General features: G+C 44.2%; 1 protein-coding gene and 1 long non-coding RNA gene across 2 annotated transcripts in view; one reads left to right on the top strand and one right to left on the bottom strand.

Annotated features, from left to right (window-relative positions):
* Nucleotides 1-15,048, top strand: part of LOC146075480 (zinc metalloproteinase-disintegrin-like protein H3) — a 76,892-nt gene extending 61,844 nt beyond the window's left edge. The window contains exons 20-25 of the mRNA XM_083184769.1: nucleotides 1,264-1,348; nucleotides 2,406-2,453; nucleotides 3,174-3,215; nucleotides 5,052-5,087; nucleotides 5,191-5,349; nucleotides 12,267-15,048. Coding sequence (XP_083040895.1) covers nucleotides 1,264-1,348; nucleotides 2,406-2,453; nucleotides 3,174-3,215; nucleotides 5,052-5,087; nucleotides 5,191-5,349; nucleotides 12,267-12,293 — 397 coding nt within the window. The 3' untranslated portion in view covers nucleotides 12,294-15,048. The remainder of the gene's footprint in view (nucleotides 1-1,263; nucleotides 1,349-2,405; nucleotides 2,454-3,173; nucleotides 3,216-5,051; nucleotides 5,088-5,190; nucleotides 5,350-12,266) is intronic.
* LOC146075481 (uncharacterized) lies at nucleotides 507-24,703 on the bottom strand. Its single transcript, XR_014473578.1, has 4 exons — nucleotides 24,641-24,703; nucleotides 2,915-2,974; nucleotides 2,612-2,706; nucleotides 507-612 (listed from the first exon to the last, which is right to left on the bottom strand). It is a non-coding gene; the product is annotated as an uncharacterized LOC146075481 (long non-coding RNA).

Genomic DNA, 24,703 nt, shown 5'->3' with positions numbered 1-24,703 from the left:
TAAGAACTAGCAAGACTACCGTACAGCAGGCCCATCTGCAGCTGGCCGGGGCCCCACAATTCTAGGGACCGTCAAGGAGGGGCAGGTTAGGTCCCCCCAGGCCAATGCCTCTGGATATTCTTCAGAGGCAGGCAGAGAATGCTGCTCGGCTGCTCTGATTGTGATTTGCACAGAGTGGCCAGGTATCTAATTTCCCAAGCGGGGGAAGTTGGCGGCTGCAGCTATCCACCAATCAGAGTGCAGCATTCTCTACCTACCTGCCTTCCAGCCTGCAGCCAGACAGTGAATGAATGCCAGCATGCTGATTGTTGGGTGGCTTGATCTATCTATCAATCAGAGTGCTTACTGCCATGCACTGTATGGAATCATGTGGAGCTCCCAGAGAAGTGTAAGCAGAGCGAGAGCATACACCTAGCGTGCACCTCGCTATGCTGTGAGCAACGCAGAAACCATTCAAAAGTCACACCTGTGGTTCACAATGTTACCTATATAGTACATCCTGTGCTGGAAGGGTTAAAGTGTAAATGAAAGGTTAAATGTGGACATTCAGTTATTTCCTCTTTTTGGAATCCTACGGCTTCCTGTGCATGGTTACAACGGAAGACGTTCATTCTGATAAATTGAAGAAAAATAACATTATTAAAAAAATGATTTATTGTGAGGGAACCTATTTAGGGAAATGGGTTATAGGCTAAACAACCGGACCGAGAGAAGTGTAGACTACAGATTACAGATCTGATATTACTTATACCCCTTTCACACTAGCAGAGCCGGGTCATACCCGGGAATGTGTTCCCAGATGCTTCCGGGACACTACCCAGGAATGTACCCTTTCACACTGCACTCAGACCTGGGAATTGACCCAGGACAGCCCCATTCACACTGATCCCGGGAAATCCCTGCAAATACATATGCATGTCATTAGAAATGGACTCCAGGGCTCTGAAAGATGACATCAGCATTTGTGAGCCCAAGAAAGCTCTAATCAACAGCTTTTTTAAAGTCCCGTGTACCCAATCCCGGGTACGGGACCATTCACACTGACCGCATCCCGGGTCGATTCCGGAATCGACCCAGGTCAGGATATTCTTTTAATACCCTTTCACACTGAGCTAAATCTCAGGTTGATGCGCGTTCATGTACAAAAACCTGGGATATTTTTGCAAGTGTGAAAGGGGTATCAGATAAAGGTGACAGAGGATAAGTTGCATGCACCTAGTGTCCCCTATCAGTCTAGGATGACCATTATCTGTTCTGTTACAGGGGTACTGCTGCCACTGTATCCGGTGCAACAAACCCTGCATACCTGGAGCAGGCGCGGAAGAAGTCTAATGTGTCTGCGCCAGAGGTAAGAGAGACAGAAGCAACAGAAATATCCCCCATTATATGCAACCAGATACGGAAGACATGGGCAGCTGTTATCCAGAGTGGTGGGGCCAAAGAGATCAGTGACAGGCCTGGGTGATAGTGGAAGCCTGGCCAAATGTTGGGGTGCGTTAACCCCTTCCCCTCCAAAAAGGAATTTTACAAAATATGCACGCCCCCTGAGAGGGAGGGGGTCATATTTCTCAATGCAGAGGCAACTTTTACCCTGCAGGGCTCTTTATATAAGCCTGGATAATAAGTACCAGCCCCCTGTTCCCCAGATTAAATCCACAATATTCATGTTTGTTAATACAACACTGGCTTCTGTAAGCTTCTTTACAGATACCTGCTTCCAGGTTCGTAACTAGACGTTGGTAGGCCCCATAGCTAAACTTTGCAAGGGCCCCCTATTTAGCAACTGATAATAAATGTATATAGCACATATAACTTAAGCTGGTCATACAGCTACAGATTTATTGTCTGATCTGGCTGGTTCCTACTAATATCTGAATGACCGTTTTTCTGTTTTCTGCATTTCGAAACAAATGGTCAACTGTCATTTGCTCTCATCCATTACCAGGTTTTTGTTCCAACCAGCCAGATCGGACAATAAATCTGTAGATGTATGGCCAGCTTAAAGCTGTAAAGACAGGCCCCCTTTAGCTCTGGGCCCCATAGCAGCTGCACCCCTTGGATTTATGGTAGTTACGCCCTTGCCTGCTTCCCATTTTGTGGAGAGGTATCTCTGGGTGACACTGGTTTTGGCCACAAATGGCCTTTCTCAGGACACAGCAACTCTCACAACTGTTCAGGTGTACACCCTGGTCTCTGGAGCTGAAGAGTTGTGAGAGTTGCTGTGTCCTGAGAAAGGCCATTCGTGGCCGAAACGTCCACCCAAAATTACTTACTATTGTGTAAGAAGTCCACAGTTCTGCATGCTTAGCAGCCAGATACTCTGTCTGACAATAGCGTAAGCAAGCCCAATACCTACATTTACATATGCCTGTGATTAATCTTATCCGTATTTCTTTAATGAGCAGCAGACGTCCAGGAACCTGCTTCACCCAGTGCCAACTGCTCCGATGCATGTAAGTTTCTTCTGTTCACTTCAGTTGTTGACTAATAATATACTATGTCCTTATGGGCAATGGAATATCCACTGTGGTACACTGTCTGTCTCAGCAGAAGGTAGACATCGCAACAGTGATCTATAGACTACCATGAGCAATGCTTTATCTGTGCTTACCGGGCTTTCTCATGACATCAGTGTCTGTACAGACCAAGGGTTCACATCAACAACTCTCAAGTACTTCCAACAGGTCATGTTTTTAGGATTTCTGTCTGTGGAAGCAGGTGGAATAATTACTGAGAAGGTTAATTAAGAATGGCATACCAGAAAAAATATGACTGTTCTATATTGGAATAACTATAATGCCAAATAAATAAAGGATATTATTGTTCAGGAAATAGATCACAATCTACTTAAATAATAATACAATCTACTTAAAGTGTCTCAACCTTCTAGTGAAAGCCAAAGAGGTTATCTTACCATAGGAAGACCTACAGGTAACCTTGAGTACTGTACATGCCAGATCCACTTCATTGTACTCTAGGTGGGGAAAAAAATTAATGATCTTACAGTATATAAGATATTTAGTTAATCTTTACTAAATCAGTGGATATTACAGATCTATTGTAGAATATCTTTCTGCTAATTTATAACATCTGAATATAACCATTCTTTCCATAACGGCACTATCGTTCTTTATGGATTCCCCTGTTTAAGCTGCTTCTCTCCTCTCACACAGCCCGCCAGCCGCGATGGATACCATGGCCCTCAGTACAGTGTGGTAAGTACCTATTCACTAAACTTGTTACACCATCCAGCATTGTTTTCTGATATGCAATCCATGAATCACCCGGTTTTATTATAAGAAAGTATAAAGGTAGAAAAGTTAGAGCAGTGATGTTGTTAGTTTTTTTTCTATTTATTGAGATATGAAAAGGTATTAATATTTCAATTTGGAAAACAGGGAACAATTGTTTGGGATCCATGACCGTTTTGTGATAACTTACTGTATATTTAAATCCTATAATTTAAAACTTCTTAGAACACATCCAGTAATTTCTTGTTGGTCCGGACACACTCACTGCTCTACATTTTTAATTATTCCTGCGCCCCTGCGCCCAATAGGTCCCTTTGGTACTTGTTTCCTAGCACGGCGCCACAGATTTTAATCTTATGGCATCGGGTCTATCAGATCAGGTCGCATCGCATACGACTAGATCGCATGCGATGTGATGCGATTAGACCCGATTTTTTAAATTGTACAGCCGCCCTGATGGCTGATTCCTATCAACGCCAACCCGAAGGGTGGCTAGCACAGCATACCCGCGAGGGGCAGCGGTACGCGTCTTCCGACCTTTTCATACCCCTACTATCCACGTTGGCGTGGAGTCTATTTTATATAGTGTGTCGAGCGCAGCCCACAGATTATTTCAGCGAGTCCACAGATTATTTCACATGTATTCCGCATCGCCTCGTATTCAGCGCTCGCCACACTATTTAAAATCGACTCGACGCCGACGTGGATAGTAGGGGTATGAAAAGGTCGGAAGACGCGTACCGCCGCCCCTCGCGGGGTCGCCGCGCTCGCCACGCTTCGGGTTGGCGTTGATACTGGGGTGGCATTAAAAATGGGGGGGCATTTCACATAGTAATTACCTATCAGGGTCGGTAAGTACCGTCCCTTTTATTCATGATGGAAAAGAGCCACGCCCCCTGAGCGTTCTCCTACTTGCATTGAAGTGAAATCCTCCGTATCCATGCATATGCGCCCTATAGCAGGTGCAAAATATTGTTAATATCCTTGCAGGCATATACGAGTGTTTCTTCATGCCTTACGGAACCGTATTTATGTAAAGGCACCTTAGCTGTTTGCTGCATAAGTTCTTGTCCCTTACCTCTCTGTCACATGTCTGCAGGGGCGGATTGGGGGCTAATTGGTGGAATAATGCAAGTCTACATACAGATGAAGTCATCCTCATCTAGCCATCTCTGGATAGCCATGGCGAGCCAAGGCTATCCAAGGCCTACTGTTCTCAGCTGCAATACAATACAGTAGGGGATTAGCAGAGTAATCCTATTACTCACTTAATTCTATTAAAGGGTTAGATGAGGATGCTCCATCTGTATGTGTGCATCACTTTCTAAGCATGTGTACAGTAAATGTACACAAACTGGCCTGAGACTCTCCCAGTATCATCCCCATGGTATCGCAGTACCTTGGGTTACTGCAGGGTTGCCGACTTTAATATTCTCCTCTCTGGGAGAAGCCCGGACCATGACGTCACTAAGCCCCGCCCCCATGATGTCAAATAGGTGAATTTGCGGATATCTGTGGAGGGGGCAGGGCTAAAATGACGCAGTTTTGCCATTTTAGCTCCGCCCCCTCCTCTGAGACCCGCAGATTGCGGCATTTAAATGCCGCGATCGGGGGCACAACGGGGGGCCCCTGAATCCGGGAAGGTTGCCCACCCTTCCGGGGGGCTGGGAGGGGGACCCGATTTTCGGGAGACTCTCGGCCATTCCCGGGAGGGTAGGCAACCCTGGGTTACTGTGGCAGACAGGAGAAATGTGAACCATTACTGGCTTTTCTTTACATCTTTATTTATTTTGTTTTCAGACCACAACATCCGTTGAACTCAATAAAAAATCCCCGGTAAGACACAAATATACTTTATGTTCAAATGTGTGAGGAGATTTGTGTGTGTGATGGTGTAATGCAGTGTATGAAATGGATTGGTATTGTCATTGCTTTTTAGGCATTACAGAGGCCGTCTACTGCTCCACCCCCAGTACCCAGTAGCAAACCAGCTGTGCCGAATCCTCCACCCGAAGTACCTGCCAACAAACCAGCGCTTCCCAATCCTCCACCCAAAGTACCTGCCAACAAGCCAGCACTGCCCCTTCCGCCACCAAAGGTATGTGAGGTTGTTGTACCTGGCCAATGGTATAATGCTGATGTCCTTAAAGACTCATTCAGGATTCTGAATAAATCCAGCTGAGGGCTGCAGATTCACCACTAGACAGACAAGTATGACTGCAGTTCAAGAGATGCGAATGTAAGATTATATTTGAATTTGGGGAACATGCAAAAACTGTTTCGATCCACTTTGCGAATTCGTACAACGGCAATTAGCCCCCTTAGTTCAATTCAATCCCTGGAGGGAAAATAGCACCCCCCACCTATTCACTGCTGCCGTTTACGACACCAGTGGAGGTGAAATTCGACAAAACAGATCCGACTTGTCAAAAACGGCTGGGGATTGTCAAATTCACACCCATTTTTAGACAATCCAATGCCATTTTCACTGAACTTTCCCCTTTTCCTTTGCCCTTTTCAACAGTGGACAGGTGGAACATTGAATTCCGCATGTCGAACTGTTGAGCAGGGTGAAAACGGCCTACGATTCTGAGTGTCAGGATGACCGACTGTAGGAATCGCACATTGAATACCCCACTAAATCTGTCTGCACATTTAAAACTTGTCTATATAAGTGAGACTTTAAAATCCATACAGATGTGTACTCATACATTCATCCATCAATACACTATGCCCCACAAGAAGCCTGCTGGGAGTGAGCCACCAGGTCCCGTGCAGCATTTGTGTCTTAAATACAACACAATGCAACTAGGACTCATGAGGACACTGTGCTGATTTATATGATCTAGAACACTTGTATATCTGTGTACACAAAGCCTAACAGAATTTTGTATTGATAAAAAGTCAGAGCTGATACAATGTAGCACTTCAACTTCATGCACAGACTGTGAGGTTAGTGATATAAGCTCCTGCCCGGATCGGCCTGTTCCTATCGCAGCCACCGAGTAAGTCCTGGGTTACGCACAGACTACACGCACTGGGAAAACCATTAGCTGGTGAGTGAGCTGTGTATGGATTTGCAGGTGCGACATTTTGCGGGGATTTCACTGTGGCTGGTCAGCGGCTATCTGATCGCAGGGAAATGCAAAGTAACAGCACAGCAATCATCTGTCTGAATAACCCCCTCAGTCACATACCTGGAGTGCCATGGGGGTCTCTGTTTGTATGACAACACCTCTGTATATGGCTTTCGGAAATCCAGAAGCAAGCCTCCGCAATATACACACTTTGTATGAGAGACGTGACATAACCAGCAGGTGCACACGGGTGCATTCATTACTCACTGACACATTCTTTTTTTAAAATTCAATCATTTTTATTGAGTTTTACAACGTAAATCGAGCCAAGAAAAAATAAACTCCAAGAACTCCAATAAAATAAACTCCAATTATGCGAAGGTAGACATAATGGACCAAAGAGACTAGTATAGTATGACACTAAAGTACAGTAACGGACACAGATGATATCAAGGCATCCCTTAAACCATTCGCGCCAGATCAGTAAACTGGAGTATTTAGGGCAAAAAACATGTATAATATAGTAACTCCTACCTAATTAATAAAAATAAGTTGCATACAAATAAAACAAAACTACCCAAAGCAAACCTTCACATAACCCCCCACCCTGTATAGCCCACCCCCAACCTAGGTATACCTGGGTCCCAAAAAACAGTAGTCCCTATTCCCACTAACTATACTATCTAACTAATGAGTTTGTCACTGTTTGTTGCTGTCAAAGTAGACCTCCCCATATAGGGCCTTATTCTAGTTCACTCTTTCTGACAAAATCCTTCTTAGATGGACAAAATCATGTACACTGCAGGGGGGGGGGGGCAGATGTAAAATGTGCAGAGAGAATTAGATTTGGGTGAGTTATTTTGTTTCTGTGCAGGGTAAATACTGGCTGCTTTATTTGTACACTGCAATATAGATCTCACTTTGAAGTGAGATCTATATTGCAAATCCAAATCCCCACCCAAATCGAATTCTCTCTGCACAAGTAAAATCTGCCCCACCTGCAGTGCACATGGTTTTGTCCATCTAAGAAGGATTTTGTCAGAGTGAACTAGAATAAGGGCCATAGTTTAGCACCTAAACCCTGCTGCACTTGGCACAATTGTAGGTCACGAAGGGAACTTGCACCTCCCTCAGGCTGTTCACAATTCATTAATAGAACTCCTACTTTATTGCAGCATACATAAAAAAAAAAAAAAAAAAAAAAGTTTTCAGATAATCATACAGAGAAGTACATTAATACATTTTTCTTTTAGTAAAAGGCAATAGCTGATCATTTTGCTTTTGAAAATAAATGTGATGGACAGTAGAGGGCGCTGCTTGCTGTTGATATTTGCATGCTGCTTTATAATCCTATGCAATGTACAGTACTTACTCAAACAAATCCCCAGTTCACCCAGTTTTTTATTGCTCTCCATTTTATCACTTTTGAACCTTAGTACATCTGGCCCACAGTGCTTGAGCTTGCGAGGAAAATCTGCTTAACGTGAGGATGCAGGAGTTAGCCATGGTGTAATCCTTGCAGCTAATTTTGATATGCCCCTTAGTCTTTGCCGTCAAAGTTATTTTAGATCGGGGCTTATTCCATGAAATAATTACAAAACAAAACCCAAAAAATTCTTCATTTATAAATCTAAAACTGTCATATCAATTTTATATCTAACTATGACTATCATAACTATTCTCTGTAAAGCGCTGCGGAATATGTGTGTGCTATATAAGAAACTTAGTAAATAAATAAATATATTCTAATAATGAGACTGTTATTTATAGTTGCCTACCCTACTGCATTCGGGATACGGTCATTGGGTCACCACCAAGCAGGTCGACATGCAGTAAGGTTGACAAGACTTTAGGTCGACATGGTTTTGTTTTTTTACTGTTTTTTGAGCCGACATGTGCCGCCAGGCGGTATTTCATGCCCTACCATCACTAGGGCGTAATGGGAGAATAAAATAGTGTGCCGTGTGCAGAGAGCCATGCAAGTGGATGCGGTGGTACGTTTCGGTGTCCATGTCAACACGACATGTGCCGACAGGTGGTATTTCATACCCTACCATCAACTAGGGCATGGTGGGAGAATAAAATAGTGTGCCAAGCATAGTGAGGCACCGTACCTGAAGCATGGTGAGTGCAGCAACCCATGCAAGCACATGTGGTGGTACGTTTTGGTATCCATGTCGACACAACATGTGCCGACAGGCCGTATTTCATGCCCTACCAGTGGTACGTTTTAGTGTTTGTTGACTGTGTCAACATAAGAGTAAAAAAATCAATAAAATAAAAACCATGTCGACTTTTTCACTGTCAACCTTACCCCTATCGACCTAATGACCCTGTCGACCTAATGACCCTGTCGACCTAAACCATGTCGACCTTCCTGCATGTCGACCTAGACACATGCCGACCTAAATGCATGTCGACCTAATGACTGTCTAGCAACTTGCTGGTGACCAGCTGATCCACACCCCTGCATTTTGCAGGAGACTCCCTGAAATAGTAGCAATCTCCCAGACTCCCTGAAAGATCTAACCATCTCCCTGATTTCAGCTAACTTACATTACACAGTGGTTACATTTTTATATCTGCCCCAATGATCCCTAGGGCTGAATGCATTCTAGGTATGGTTTCCCATGGCCACTTAATTGGAACGACTTGTAAAACACAATACATGAACAAGCCCTGACACATATCATTTCTTCAACAAGTACAGTAGATCTTACTAATTGCTTTGGGGCTCATTTGCATTATGATGGAAATCATTTTAGGACACACCTCTCGGATGTAGTAATGCTTAAGTGCTTCTAAGGTGCCACCTTCCAGGGCCTGCCTAAGCCTCCCCAATTCTCTCCCCTAAATACTTTCAAAAGTAGGTTAAGGATGGTTAATTGCATTTGGAAGTTATTGCAAAGGCATCAAATATAATACGCTGAGTTAAAAGAAAGTAAATATCACTCCGGCCAAAGGGCCCCTTATGACAGGAGGCACTGACACCCTGGGCCCCCCACTTAATCTGACTCTGGTCCATATACGGAATTAGATATGCCTTTTTGGTGGTTCATGACACGCCACCCTCAAGGGGGGCACTGTGCAAAATTCTAATACCAACCATAATCTCCCTGAAACTAGGTTTCAAATGTATGTTGTTTTTTTATTTTTAGATACAAGGCTATATTTTTTGTGTGTGTGTGTGTGTGTGTTTTAGAAATTATTCTTTCTGTTTTATAAAATTTCCGTTAAACTAAAAAAATTTGGAATGCATTTAATTGTTAGAAGTATAATTTACCAACAGCACCCTCTCCGAGCTTCTAACCACAAAGCACATGGTGGCAGATGTATTAAGCCTTAACAAGAGATAAATGCAAGGGTGATAAGGAGAGATAAAACGTCCAGCCAATCAGCTCTTTACTGAATTTTCAAACACAGCCTGTAACATGGCAGTTAGGAGGTGATTGGCTGGACGTTTATCTCTCTTGCATTTATCTCTTGTTAAGGCTTAATACATTTGCCCCAATATGTGCTAAACAGGATAATCAGTAGATGCTGTTTCTTATACTGAATCTTCATGTCACTTGCCGTACTGACGCTGTCATTAATAAAGCGCTTATCCGTTCTCCTAAGCATTGCCCTTCTGTTAGCTCACGTCACTTCTTGAAGTCCTAGAGCTCATGCAGATTGCTTGTCAACAGCACATTACTTGTCACAGTTATCTTAAACAATAGCATATATCTAGTAATATGGGGCAAATGTAACATGTGCAGAGTAATGCTGAGTACACTCTTGGTGATTCCTGGCGCTGCTGATATTGATAACAATATTGGCGGTGCTGCGGGAGTTAGTTATCACTCAACAACAGCACATTACTTGTCACCGTTTTCGCTGAGGAACAGCACATCATTTACAGTATAAGTTGATTTCTGAATTGATCTTTTGAATATGAAAAATTATGTCTCAAAATGGACACTCTATACACAGCGTTGAGTTTCTGTATGCAACATAATCTTATAAGAATACAGCCAGGGGATTTTCCTCACTGTGGGGGAGATTCTCTAAAACTTGCCACCCAGCTCTGCCCCCCTTTGCCGCCCATCGCAATCATAATTATCGCATATGTTTTAACATATGCGATAATTATAGCAAAGGACAGCTCTTGCGTTAAGAGCTGTCCTTTGCGGTGAGAGTCGCCGGGTCCCAGCAGGTCCCGGCGGCTCCCCCCTCCCTCCCTGCACCCGGAAGAGGATCAGTGCAGGGAGGAGGTCACAGATCCGGGAAGCACAGCTCTGTGTTTTGCCCGGACACAGGTGAGGGGGCGGCGGGGGTCCGTGCGGGGCGGCGGTGGGTTTGCGTTAGAAGCCCATTGGCTTCTATGGGGCATCGCCAGATTTTTCTGGCGATGCCCCCCGCCGGGGTAACCCGGCGGGGGATGCTTAGAGCATCCCGAAATGCAGTAAAAACCCAGATAACAGGGTTTTTACCGCATTTTTACCTTCGAGAATCTCCCCCTGTGTTCAGAAGCGCTGGTGACACATACAAAGTAGTGGGGGTGAATACAGTATCTCTATCTCTGGACTACAATGGTGGGTTTGCAGGACGGCACTCCACGAAGATACGTACTTGCCGGTGCCAGGTCTATATTGAAGAAATGCAGTACACTTACCCCCCCGCAGAAGAATGAAGACCAGCACTCAGGCGAATTTCAGGTGAAGAAAATAAGAAGTTTATTCCATGTGCAAGTAGATAGCAACAATGGCTTTCCCGACAGCCGTTTCAACTGGGCTTTAGCCAGCTAAAGCCCAGTTGAAACGGCTGTCGGGACAGCCATTGTTGCTATCTACTTGCACATGGAATAAACTTCGTATTTTCTTCACCTGAAATTCGCCTGAGTGCTGGTCTTCATCCTTCTGCGGGGGGGTAAGTGTACTGTATCTCCGGACTACAAGATTTTCTTATGCACAGAAAATGGGTTGCTATGGGCAACTTAACCTAATTTAATTTTTAGAAACTATAGTAAATTTACCCCAAAGTGTCCCTTGTTGTTGATGTTATTATTCTGTGTCATTTTTTTGTAGACATTGGATGATCTCCTATTATTATTGTTATTATTATCATTTTATTTATAAGGCGCCACAAGTGTTTTGCAGCGCCGTACAAAGGAACAGTACAAGGAGACAAAACTTGGCATAACATTGAATAAATAACAAAAATAGAGTACAAATAAAGAGCGTCACAGTTCAATACACATTACAGCTTAAATATAAATAGTGAGGACTCAATCAACATACTATAAGCGACTTGAGGCCAATCATGGAGAGGAGTATGCGGACGAAGATGGTCACTGAGTGTATGAGTATAGGAGAGCTGTGAGTGAAATGTGAAGAGAAGTGGGCTTTAACAACAGGAGGGAAGAGGGCCCTACTCGGAGGAGCTTACAATTATGACATATGGCCTTCGATCATCGGTAATGGGATGACCTGGAGCCGTCTAACTTGCCCCGATAAGGGGACACTTGGTTGCAATTCCTTGGTGGGCATGGGGTCATCAAGTCTTGGAGGCTCCCTCCAGCTTACAGGTTCTCAAGACTAGCTAGAGCACAGGTTCTCAAAGTCGGTCCTCAGGACCCCACACAGTGCATGTTTTGCAGGTTTCCTCACAGAATCAAGTGACATAATTAGCTCCACCTGTGGATGTTTTAAAAATGTGTCGGTCAGTAATGAGTGCACCTGTTGTGTGACCTGCAATACATGCTCTGTGTGGGGTCCTGAGGACCAACTTTGAGAACCTGTGCTCTAGCTAGTCTGGAAACCCTACACCAAACCTGCATCATACCACCTGTATACATATTTACATTTCATTCCGTTGTTCATTTTTCCTGTTCTCCCATTACTCTTGTTATCAATTATGTTGTCGTCTAACTATAATAAAACTCCTGTTCTAATTTCAGCCATTGAAACCCCCTGTGAAAAAATAATATAGACCACATTCGAAACGTATCTCCATGACGCTCCATTTGAGGACTAAGGTTTTGTACATTAAGTTTGTTAGTCCTTTGTGAACTGAGAAACAGCCCAGAAGCCAAGAATCAGAGAGAAGGCAGTGCAGCATTACAGCAGCCTTCACCTGTGGATTCCAGCTCATCAGGGATTGCTAATATTTCAGTCTTCTGTCCCTATGGTCCTTTATTACTGTCAAGACAATGTACTGTCTAAACAGGGTTATGGAAACCGGTGATTCTTCGCCGCTTTCATGTAATACGCTACAGTATATTGTCTATTTTTTTTATATATATATATATTTTTTTTCCATTTTGTTTTATTTTTAATGCCATGTAAATATTTTTACTGTTTAGATGCAAATTTTTGTACTATGTAAAAAAAAAAAAAAAGTGTTGGTAAATAATATACCTTTTTTATGTGTTTTGCCTATGTATTTCATCTCAGGATACTTGCAGAAAAAATTATGGTACACATAGAGCTGCTATGTCAAGGGGTAACTGCCATATTCTGATGGGTATAATTTGCACTTTTTATTAATGTTATAACAGATAAGTACTGTATGTGACCTATGTCCTTTCGTATCATAAAATATGCACAAATATGGAAAAGAAAATTGCTGAGCTTGCACAGGGAATTATGGGGGAAAAAGCATTAACCAATAGGAGCCCTAAGCAGACTCTTGATTGTCACAATGTAACTTTACCGCTAATTGCATATTCCTTTTTTTGCTTTACTTCTAATTGATCCCAGTGCTTTCAGGTTCCACATTAACAGCAGCAAACTTCAGGTAAGATGGAAATCCTGCATTTTAAGTAAAAAAAATTTGGAGGACCTAATAATGCAGACACTCCGACCCCCAAAGATTGCCAACATTTTTCATAGTAACAGTTTAGAACCCAAAAATGTCATTGTTGGTGCAATAAAAACACAGTTGGTGTAAATGAAATGACTGGTGCTACATTGTATTGGGCAGAAATTCAGGGAATATGTCCCAGTAGCAGCAAAACATTAATGTACAGTAATATTGGATTGAATGTCTTCACAGAGCCATTTAGACATACAGATGGACAAAAAGGCATTTCTACACAGAGACGGACTGGCCCATAGGGACACAGGGGAAATTCCAGGTGGGCCCTCTGCCTGGGGGCCCACCCCGTACTCTATGGATCAGGTTCCAGACCTGCTTTTGAATTATACAGTAATCACATGTACAGTATACTGCAAAGGACTTTGGTGTATTGTTATTACTAGTACAGGCCTGGCCAACCTATGGCGCTCCAGCTGTCAAGCCCCAGCATGCACTACAACAGTTTTGTTATTATGGAATGCTAGAACTGTGGCAAAGTATGCTGGGATGTGAAGTTTCACAACATCTGTAAAGCCAGAGCTTGGCCAGGCCTGTACTAGTGAGTTATATAATTTTTGCTATGATGCTGGTTGAGTGGAAGTATTTCATATACTTGCAGGATAATACACTACATTATAATGTCCTAAGGCAGTGATTTTCAACTCGCAGCACGCCAAATAAGATTTTTAAATTGCCAACGCACACCATCAGACCCTCCACAGGGAAAAACACATGGTCCCCACAGAAAAAAAAAAAAACACATTGGCCCCCATATGAAAAAACAATCACACTTGTCCCCACGGTTTAAAAGAAAAATACATTTGTACTCACATGAACAAGTGAATAACCGTTGAACTGGTGGTGGTGGTTGTAAACTGGTGTGGTCATCTCTAAATCGGGTGGCACACTTGAGAACAGTAGTGTGCCATGACCCAATGGTTGAAAACGCTATTCTAAGGACTAGTAAAAATAAGGTATCTTACTCTTCTGTCTCTCTCTTCTGTTAAATTCCCAATAAAGCTTGTTGCTATCTTTTTTGTACAGAATGTAAATAAATTAAATGAATATTTTATTATGACACTGTGGAAAATTTAATGGATTCCGATTTGGCATATACAGTATGCTAATCTGATTTTGTTTTTGCTGTGGGACTTAAAGCTGCACATTTTTTAAAAGGCAAAGCTAACCTGGGGTATCACAGATGGTGTAATGGTTAGCATTCCTGCCTCGCAGCGCTGAGGTCATGGGTTCAATTCCCACCATCTCCCTAACTGTGCAGAGTTTGTATGTTCTCCCTGTACTAGTGTGAGTTTACTCCGGGTACTCCGGTTTTCTCCCACAATCCAAAAATATACTAGTAGGTCAATTGACTTCCAACAAAATCAACCCTAGAATGTTCGTGTACATGTGTTAGGGAATATAGATTGTAAGCTCCACTGGGGCAGGGATGTGAATGTTCAACCATACTCTGTAAAGCGCTGCAGAATATGTGTGCGCTAAATAAGAAACTGTTAAGAAATAAATCTTTTTTAAAAATGTGCTGATTTAAATCCCATAGAAATCTGACAAATCTGAACCTACTGTATTACATCACCCCTCGTGTGTCTTACTGTATCGTTATGTGGTATGAGTACTGTATGTCAGTGTGCGGGGTGACTGGTTACTGGTGTCTTATGATATTTAAAAAGCACAACACTGCTGGCTGCATTTTTTTCATAGCTTAAGAATAAATTTGGTACTTGTGAGTTATCTGGGCTGCCGATTTTTTGATTGTATGCCTTAAGTTAAGGCATACAATCAGATGCGATGCGATATCGCATCGCATCGCATGCGACCATCGGATGCGATGACCCGATTTTTCCATAGGAATCAATGTTAAAATGGACTGAGTCCATTTTAACATGGAATTCAATGGGAAAAAGGGGTCCTTTTCATACCCCTACTATCCAAGTGGGCATAGAGTTGGATATAAACCTGTGGCGAGCCCGAAGCGTGGCGAGCGAACGGTATTCTGTGTCCCCTCGCGGGGCTCGCTACGCTCGCCACGCTTCGGGCTCGGTGGCTCGCTACGCTCGCCACAGGTTTATATCCAACTCCATGCCCACTTGGATAGTAGGGGTATGAAAAGGACCCCTTTTTCCCATTGAATTCCATGTTAAAATGGACTCAGTCCATTTTAACATTGATTCCTATGGAAAAATCGGGTCATCGCATCGCATCCGATGGTCGCATGCGATGCGATGCGATGTGCCCAATCCGACCCGATTTAGAAATCGGCAGCCCGGATAACTCACAAGTACCATAAATTTCACTCTTACTTTTTAAGAAGCTTTGAAAAATCTACATGTCTACATATAAATGTCTACATATGTCTACATAATCTACATATAAATGCATAATGGTAAATGCATAATGGTTTTATTTTTTTTAATAAGGTGACAATATGAAATAAATGGTTTATACCATAACCAGTTTGATGCAATGCATTTTTTTTTCTTATTTTAATAAATATGGTAAAGTAATACACTAACATTTGTCTTATAATATAAAAGCAAATCTGAAAAAACCTTCTGAGTATCTGCATGCACATAATATTGTGTGAATGTAAAGCCCCGTACACACGGTGCGATTTCAGCCATTATCGCAGGGGATATAGATGCTAAGCGTGCTCCCGTGGTTGCTGAGCATGCTCCCGCGACCAGCCCTGGGGTGGTCGTTGGTTTTAGGAGCATGCTCCTGTGACCAGCGGCTTCCCCCGGCAATCATCTCTTTACCTGTGCGCAGAGGCGTAGCTACCGTCTGCTGTACGGGGGCAGCCATTTTGTCGTGTCATTTTTCATTACTGCAGGAGACGGAGCCCGGAGGCTATCTGTGGTGCCGGACTGAATGCGGGGCCAGCGGCGGCGGCATGCGGAGGGGTAAGGTAATTTTTTGGCGGGGGGGCGCCACAATATTAGTTATGCCTCTGCCTGTGCGGCTTCCCCCAGCAATGTCTCCTTTCATCAGCAACCATCTCTGGTCACTGATGAAAACGGGACACTGAGCAATATAGTGCTCCGTGTGTACGGAGCTTTAGAATAGTCAGACCAGGCCATGAACGGGTAGCACTGGTTTATCAGCTAGTTAGTTTTGTGAGTCCATAACAACCAATCCTGGTTCTTTTTATAGCACATTAACAAAATGAATGAAATGCCTTGCTGGTTGCTTTGGGCAACAGTACACATAGGCCCTTATTCTGGTTCATTCGCTCGGATGCGAATTCGCACTCTTACGAGTGAATCAGAACCCTCCTTACAAATGGTGTTACGCCGGCGCACCATTCGCAATATGCGTACGTTCGCACTGGTTGCGAATTAATGTTTTACATAAACGTCCATTCGCAGCCTACGGGTAACATCCTACGTGGAACGTTCACGTAGATATTAGATTCCTCAGAGCAACTTTAGATCTGCGTGCACATTCGGAGGGAAGCACCCGCGTTGTTGGCCCACTACCATAGGAATGCCCAGCGTTTTCATGGGAACGCCGCTGGGTGTTTCCATATGGTAATGTCCTGCCCCCACCCTTCGTCTGCAATGCAGAAACATCGGCCCCGTGCGAACATAGACGGGCCTGCGAACGGACCATAGTCTAGACAATTTCCTGTAGAACTGTTTTTTCTTAAAAGTCCACCGTTGTCGATCAGGCCAAAGGGTACCAAATGATTTAGACCACACAGTATTATTAAGGGTACATTTTTAAATAATGGAAGGATAGCAAAAGTTATTTTTTTGGGAACGTTACAGTACTAAGTGACATTTTACTTTTGGCAATTTAGAAAACACCGCACCTGTATTAACACTAGTTTTAGCTCTTTGCTGCAGAATTTACAGCAGTGTGCTGGATGTTGTATGTTGGGTTCAAGCTGCGAGAACTGTTGAAAGAGACTGGGAGAGATGGAGTTGTGGGTGAGTATCCTCAGTCAGGGCTTTGTCACCGAATGTAAGGTCCACTTCACACTGCTCTATTTCTGAAGATAAAGCCGTATACATGTAACAGTAGGGGACTACCATACTGCCAGTGCATTTGTATGGGATCGGAAAGGGGAGAATAGCATCTCTTTGCAATATATATTCATATTCAGGGTCATAAAGAACTTTTTGGGGGAGTGGCTGATCACTGGAGTTTAAAAAACAAAAAATCTGTGTTTTTGGATGCTGCAACCCGATGCTTTCTGGGATGTTGTTTGCTTGCCTCCGATAAAATCCCTGATAAATTACAGCACATGCCGGATTACCGGGGCTGATTGGGTATCCCCCGGCGATCACGGGTAATTGGCATTATTTAAATGCACATAGTATCACCTTGTCCTGGAGCTATAGTTATTCCCCTGATGAGCACACAAAAAATGTATTTGCTTCACCATTTAATACCAATTATATTTACAATATTTCTCGAATATACAATCTGAAAAAGCATAAAATGTGTGTATATATAAAAACATTTGGTTCACAAAATTAAAATAAAGCATAAAATAAATGTAAGGCTTATGGGGTGTACACATGGGGGGTGATTCTGGTTGGTTTGCAAAACCATGTGTACTGCAGGTGGGGCAGATGTGCAGAGAGAGTTACATTTGGGTGGGGTGTGTTCAAAATTAAATCTAAATTGCAGTGTAAAATAAAGCAACCAGTATTTACTCTGCACAGAAACATAATAACTCACACAAATGTAACTCTCTCTGCACATGTTACATCAGCCCCACCTGTAATATACATGGTTTTGTCCATTAAACAAGGAGTTTTTTTGCAAACCAACCAGAATGGCCCCCACGGTGCAACGTTCTTTATATTCGATACCGATTCAATCCCGATCAAAGCACACCCTTTACACCTTTGATTTAGACTATATGGTACAGATCTGTACCATATAGTCTTGCCTGCACAGTCTATTTTTATTATTAAATTTGATGCCGCTGGGCCATGTATCAGGATCGAAAGTGTTTTGATTTCGATTCAATTTTGCTTATATAAACAAAATCAAAATAGACTATATGGAACCTTGTATATGCTCTACTACTCATTGTGTAGTTACAACACAGTACATCTCACAGACGTTCTAGATTCTCCTACCAATCTCACAAGAGGAGGAAAAAATGAATTTGTTTTTGCCCCTGTGGTGGCCAATGTCTGTGCGTGCAAGGGTTTCTTTTTCAGCATGGCCACACCCCTTTCCAGTGAGGCCGCACACCCATTTTGGAATATGAATACGGCAAGTGCACAAATATACTTGATTTTGAAATTGTCTAGAGGGCAGGGCAAATTTGTAACCGTTCTCACTAATTAGAAACAGTCCTGGGGGGGGGGGGGACGACCGATGGTGTGCATCTGCGCAGACGCATTTCTGCGCATGTGCAGATGCAGGTCTGTTCGCCGGGTGCACCCCGGACAGCGAGTGAGGGGCGGAGAGGGGCAATGGGCAGCTCTATTAGCATATGGGAACGCCCAGTGTTTCATGGGCGTTCCCATAAGAACTCTGGGCATTCTCATACATATGAGACTGTGAAGCAGGGGAGGGGGGGGGGGAGGGAGGCATAGCTGATGTCACCGGATGTTAGCTGACCGCCCATTTCCTTCGCATCATACATGCATATGTAATGTAAGTGACATGAAACTTCCACATCTTTCAATGGTTGGCGACCATCGAAAGATGTGGGTGTTCTCTGCAGCATGCGAATGGATGTTTGGTAAACCTTCGCAGCCTGTGCATGGGAACACATGCAGCAAAGGCGGGGACAGCGGGGGGGGGGGGGGCACTTTGGTGAACTTGCAAGGCTATGAATTCTGGAATCAACCAGAATAAGCCCCCCAGTGTGCTGTGGCAACTGTCCTGCAGCAAGCAGGTTACCATTGAATGTGCTCCTAGTGATTAGTGGGATGTTCCAGCTGAATGCTGATCTCAACTTCCTTTTTTACCAGAAAAACCACAGAATGACGCGATTGAGAAATAGTGTGAGCTGTGCCATTTATTTTTATCAACTGCGATGTTGTGCACAAAATGTAGCACTTCTAAAACCAGTGATACCATAGAACCGGAAACAGTACTTCCTTGAATATCAGTTATGCGTCTTGTTTGGGATGATGTGTTGTAGTTGCTCACTTCCACTTAACTGGACAGAATAAGATTTATATATGAGTGTACAGTAAATCAGTAGTGTTGATTATACAGTGGTCATACTAAGAGCTATTGAGTGCCCCCCTGGGAAGACGATACCATAATTACATATTAACAGTGGTGGTTTCAAACTTGTGCAAGAGTTATTGTGATATCTCCACCAATGCTGCCTGATAAAAGAGCTCAATCTCATTCAAAATAATTGGTATAGTCTATGAACTTCGGTCTTTAATGATATGACCTTAATATACTGAACCTTGTTTTTCCATGAAAATATATGAAAATGTTGTTGTACTAAAATATCAATATAGGGACAAGGTTAAATCCGTAACCAGAATGGGATACCGTACCCGAAAAGCACCATTCTTCAATTCCTGCCATTTCCAGAGTTTGTAGTGCATGTCCCCATCTGGAGGGGGGGGTCCTGTCCAGGTGGTGCCTTTGAGCACTGTCTTCTGAGAAATCGCATACGATGCGATATTTTATTGCACAATATCGCATTGCATACCATTGTATACCTTATTTAGCACAATGGTATACCATGCGATGGGCACCGTGCTAGGAAACATGTACCGTAAAATCTTATTGGTTGATTGTTTACTGCTTTCCATTTGGTAATTTTTTGATGCTTGATACATCCAGCCCTATAACTCCTTTCCTGAAATCCAGGCTGGAGCCTCATCTCTTCCTGCACTGTGTATGGAAGCTACGCAGAGCTGCAGTGTCAGTGCGTCCCTCGGAACTTCATGCAGAAATGATAGTGTGACAGTTATGATGAATGGATTTTTTCATATTGAGTTCCTGAGTTACAACTTTGACTCCTCTCTACAATAATAAATTCCAAACCTCCTCCTGGCATACCATGAACCAAGGTAGAAGACCCCTATCTCTATGGACCAGTTACCATCCTGACATCTCCAACGCTGTTGACAACTCGACAATCCACCCTACCCCACAAGCTCGTTGCTTAGGGGTCATCCTCGACTCTGAACTGTCCTTCCCCACATTCAATCTGTCTCCAAATCATGTTACATGCATCTAAAAAACATATCCAAAATACGACCCTATCTCACACAAGACACTACCAAATCTCTTATCCATGCACTCATTATATCCCGCATTGATTATTGCAATTGTCTCCTAACTGGTCTCCCCAAGAACAGACTCTCGCCAGTGCAATCCATTTTAAATGCTGCTGCTAGGCTGATCTTCCTTGCAAGACACTCATCATCTGCCGATCCTCTCTGCCAGTCCCTCCATTGATTGCCTGTATCTTACCATATTCAATATAAAACACTTCTACTAGCATATAAAGCTATTAACCATACTGCTCCAGCATATATCTCTCTACTTGTCACAAAATATCTCCCATCTCGACCACTACGCTCTGCACAAGATTTGCGTCTCTCTTCTGAGCGGATCAATAGCTCCCATTCACTATTACAGGACTTTCATCGGGCTGCTCCCATCCTATGGAATGCCCTTCCACGCACAATAAGACTTTCCACTAGCCTCAAGTGTTCCCTGAAAACTCACCTCTTCTGACAAGCCTGTCATATTTAAGTTCTGCACGCATAACCCTCTGAGGCACTTATGTATTATATAGTTTCCCTTCTGGACTTGTAACTTGGTGGGACTGCTATGCTATTACTGGTGCCTGTCCTTGGCCCTTATTCTGATCTGTGCGGCCGGAGCCGCATACGTTGCTCCGGCCGCACAAACCAATCCCCGCCTACAATACGGATCGCCACGTACGCGGACGGCCGGCGATCCGCATGAAAAATGGTGGGGCGTACGCCTCCACCATGGTGGGAGCTGCCCCCTGCATTCGATGGTCGGCGACCATCGAAGGCAGGGCCGCACGCTCCAGCAGCTCACGCAAGCTGAGACCACACGGACACTTGTCCGTGTGAAAGCTTGTTTGGGGGCGGAGAGCTGACATCCGGCGATGTCAGCTTTCCACCCCCATCACTGGCGTCATAGCCTCATTACCATGCATACGCCCCGCGTTTGCATGGGAACGCCCATAAAACGCGGGGCGTATACATAGGTAAATGAGGCTATCAAGCCCCTCACGCCCCTATACGCCCCCTTTGCGGCGTATAATTTTTGTGTGCGGCGATTTCGCCTGCACATGCGCAGAGTGACCTCTGCGCATGTGCAGAGTGAAAACATCGGCGGTACGGCCGCACGCGGGCCGTACCGCCCAGTTCAGAATAAGGGCCCTTGTGTTTTCCTCCTATGTCGTTATAGATTGTAAGCTTGCAGCAGGGCCCTCTAACCCCCAAGTCTGTCTGTTGTTACCCAATTTGTTTTATCACGGTCTACTATTGTAAAGCGCAACGGAATCTGTTGCGCTATATAAGAAACTGTAAATAAATAAATAAAATGGACAGCAATTGAGTTAAATTGCTGCCAGCACCAGCATAATGCTGCAGAACCAGCTAATGGCCTATTGAGTCCCCAGCTTGCTTTGTGGAAGTTTCCTACCACTGAGCTTAGCTCTGATAGGAGTCCAGTGGTAATTAGGATAATATAAATCACAGTGATTATGTAGGGTCACCTAACCCAGATGGCAGCAAGGTCATGCCCCTTGAACAAAGCCATGTCCTCTTATGTGTAGATACCCCCAGCCGCACAGGGTTTCATCGGGGAAGTGACACCTCTGAAGCAAGAGCCTAAGTGCCTGATACAAAGGGGACAGAATTCAGATAGTTCAGATGATTTTTTCTACTGGGCATGTATCTGAGTCACATTGCATACAAGCTGCGATGGTCTTGCAATGGCGGTGGTAGTGTAGATTAGGACCCACTGAATGACAGATGCCAACAATGTCGGACAGTTCATGATAGCTGGCAGGAATAACATTGGTACAGTATGTAACAACCATTTTGTGGGCATGTCCCAGCCTGTGACCGTGTCCCTGTACGCAGTCTCACTGACCGGGCAGCTTAGTTGCAAGTACATTCCCAGCTACCATAGGGTCGTTCAAAGTTCCAGTGGTGCAACCGATGTTCCTCCAATGCTGCATCTTTGTTTTGAAAGTGGTCCGTCTGAAAAGCTGGTTGTGGGCATTTCTGTATGAAAAAATATGGTGGCTGCAAAATCACGGGTGCGACCCGGCTTGCTGGTATCAAAGTGGTATTAGTTACACTTTGCAAGTTATTTTTAAATTTGACTGTGATAACTGTACTGGTATATGCAGGCGTTAATAGGTAAGGGTGTAAGTCTTGATTAAAGGGTAAAGGTGCCTTACATGGTGTGATGTGCTCCATGCATTTTGTACTAGATCGCATCGCGACCCTCATTCTGGTTGACTCAAAGCTCGGACTTCACAGCTTTGCAAGCCAACTAGACGCTGCCCACACTAACGTCCTCCCCCCTCTCGCACCGTGAATGTCCGACCATCAAATAATTTCCTATGCGCTCGCAAATCTAAGTCACTTTCTGGTGACTTAGTTTTGCAGCACCTTGATACGGAACAGGGGCGTAACTATAGCACCGCAGCCCCCGCCACCGCGGGGGGGGGGGGGGGGGGGGCGCTGTGCATGTGGGGGCGCCGGGGGCTGCGGTGCTATAGTTAAACCCCCCCTCAATCCCCCGCAGACTTACCTATCGCGCTGGTCCCGGCGGCTCCGTTCTTCTGCTGAGGACCACCACAAAATGGCCGTCCCCATATAGCACACAGTTCTCTGAAACTGTCTGCTGTATGGGGGCGGCCATTTTCTGGTGGTCCTCAGCAGAAGAACGGAGCCGCCGGGACCAGCGCGATAGGTAAGGCTGTGGGGGATTGAGGGGGGGGTTTGCATGGGCGGCGGGGTAGGGGTGCTCGGCGGGGCGGCGATGGGGGGGGCGCCCCCCCCCCCTAACGGCGGGGGGGCGCCCAAAACGTAGCTACGCCACTGATACGGAAACAGGACGGGCTGACATCCAGTAAAATCAGCTGCCCGCCCATGACACCCACATCATAGCGCAATTTTAATAGCGTTCCCATGGGCTCTACCTGTGGCAAATAATTAATTTGCCTCTACCATACGCACAAAGAGGCTGCAGATGCGCAAAAATGTTCTTGCGCATGTGCAGTTGCACAACATCGATTTTTGTACTTTGCGATGTGATGTGCACGGGAGCACAAGGCAAAAATGCACCATGTATGGGCACCTTTAAGTCTTCAATTGGCAGGATCCAATAATGCAACCGCCTACAATAAAGAACCTTAGAGATTAGCATGGGACTTATAGGGAGTATTGCATAATGCTGCTCCTTACAGACAAATATTGTAATTGTTGCCATCTAATATGTATTTATGAAACCATTTTTAAAATGTATTGTTGACGTTTTGACATTGTTGCAAAACTAACTGCTGTGTAGGATCATCCAGACCTGGTAGAGAAGAAGTCTAGTCTGATAAAAACGAACCTGTAATTCTTTACATTAGGTTTAGTAGCGACAACTTCAAAACACCTTTTTGTTATTTAACAGCAAGGTTAAATCACTTGGTAACAAATCCAACATAGTTTTATTTATAGCACCAGAAATACAACATACGGCCCAACAGTTGGGACTGCTTGGCCGCTGAGCCTGGTATGGCAGAGAGCAAGAGCGGTCTCCCTGCCTCCTGCTGCAGTCCGACACACTGCACATACTGTAGGCCAGCGTTGGTGCTGAAAGCTGACAACAGCAGTCTCATCCTAGCAGACCCTGTGCAGCTGCCTCCATAAAATTGAATGTAAATAAAAAAAATATGGCAGGGGGGCAGAGCACTATGACTCTGGAGGGCCAATGGTACCTAAGACACGGGGCCCTAAGGTCTAAAATTCATCAAAATCATAAAATAAATATATATTATATAAACACTCACATTTTATAGCTATCTAAATACAAATATTTACACACACACACACCTGGGGTGCACCTAGAACTCCAGAAGTCTTTTGATAAACTCCAGACAAAGATGATTGTAAAAAAACATCTCTACATGTGATAGCTTCTTTACACTCTTCAGTTTTCAGTTAGCAAAGTGATTAGTGTATTGTACACAAGAAGGGTTACATATGGATGTTCAGTGGTCAGTATACTGTTGTGGCATCCTAAAGGAGAGATTCCTGACAGAGGCCAGGTAAGTATACTTGCCCTTCCCTTGCCCCCCTAACCCTCCCTTCTAGCAGCCCTCCCTAATCATCCCCCCCCCCCCCACAACCTAAACCTAACTCCCCCTTCTAATTGCATATCCCTAACCCCCTCTCCCACAGCCTAATTCTAAATCCACCAACTATTGCCTAAACCTAACCCCCTGACCACACGCTACCGCTCCGAACATACTTTCCAATCGCGTTGCCAGCTGTGAGTTTTCCTGGCATCAGCAGCTTGATCGATTCGATGTTG

Source organism: Crinia signifera, chromosome 4, assembly GCF_055691185.1.
Source record: "Crinia signifera chromosome 4, ASM5569118v1, whole genome shotgun sequence".
Lineage (NCBI taxonomy): Eukaryota > Metazoa > Chordata > Amphibia > Anura > Myobatrachidae > Crinia > Crinia signifera.
Note: the sequence above shows the minus strand (reverse complement) of the source record. Positions and strands in the feature narration are given on the sequence as shown.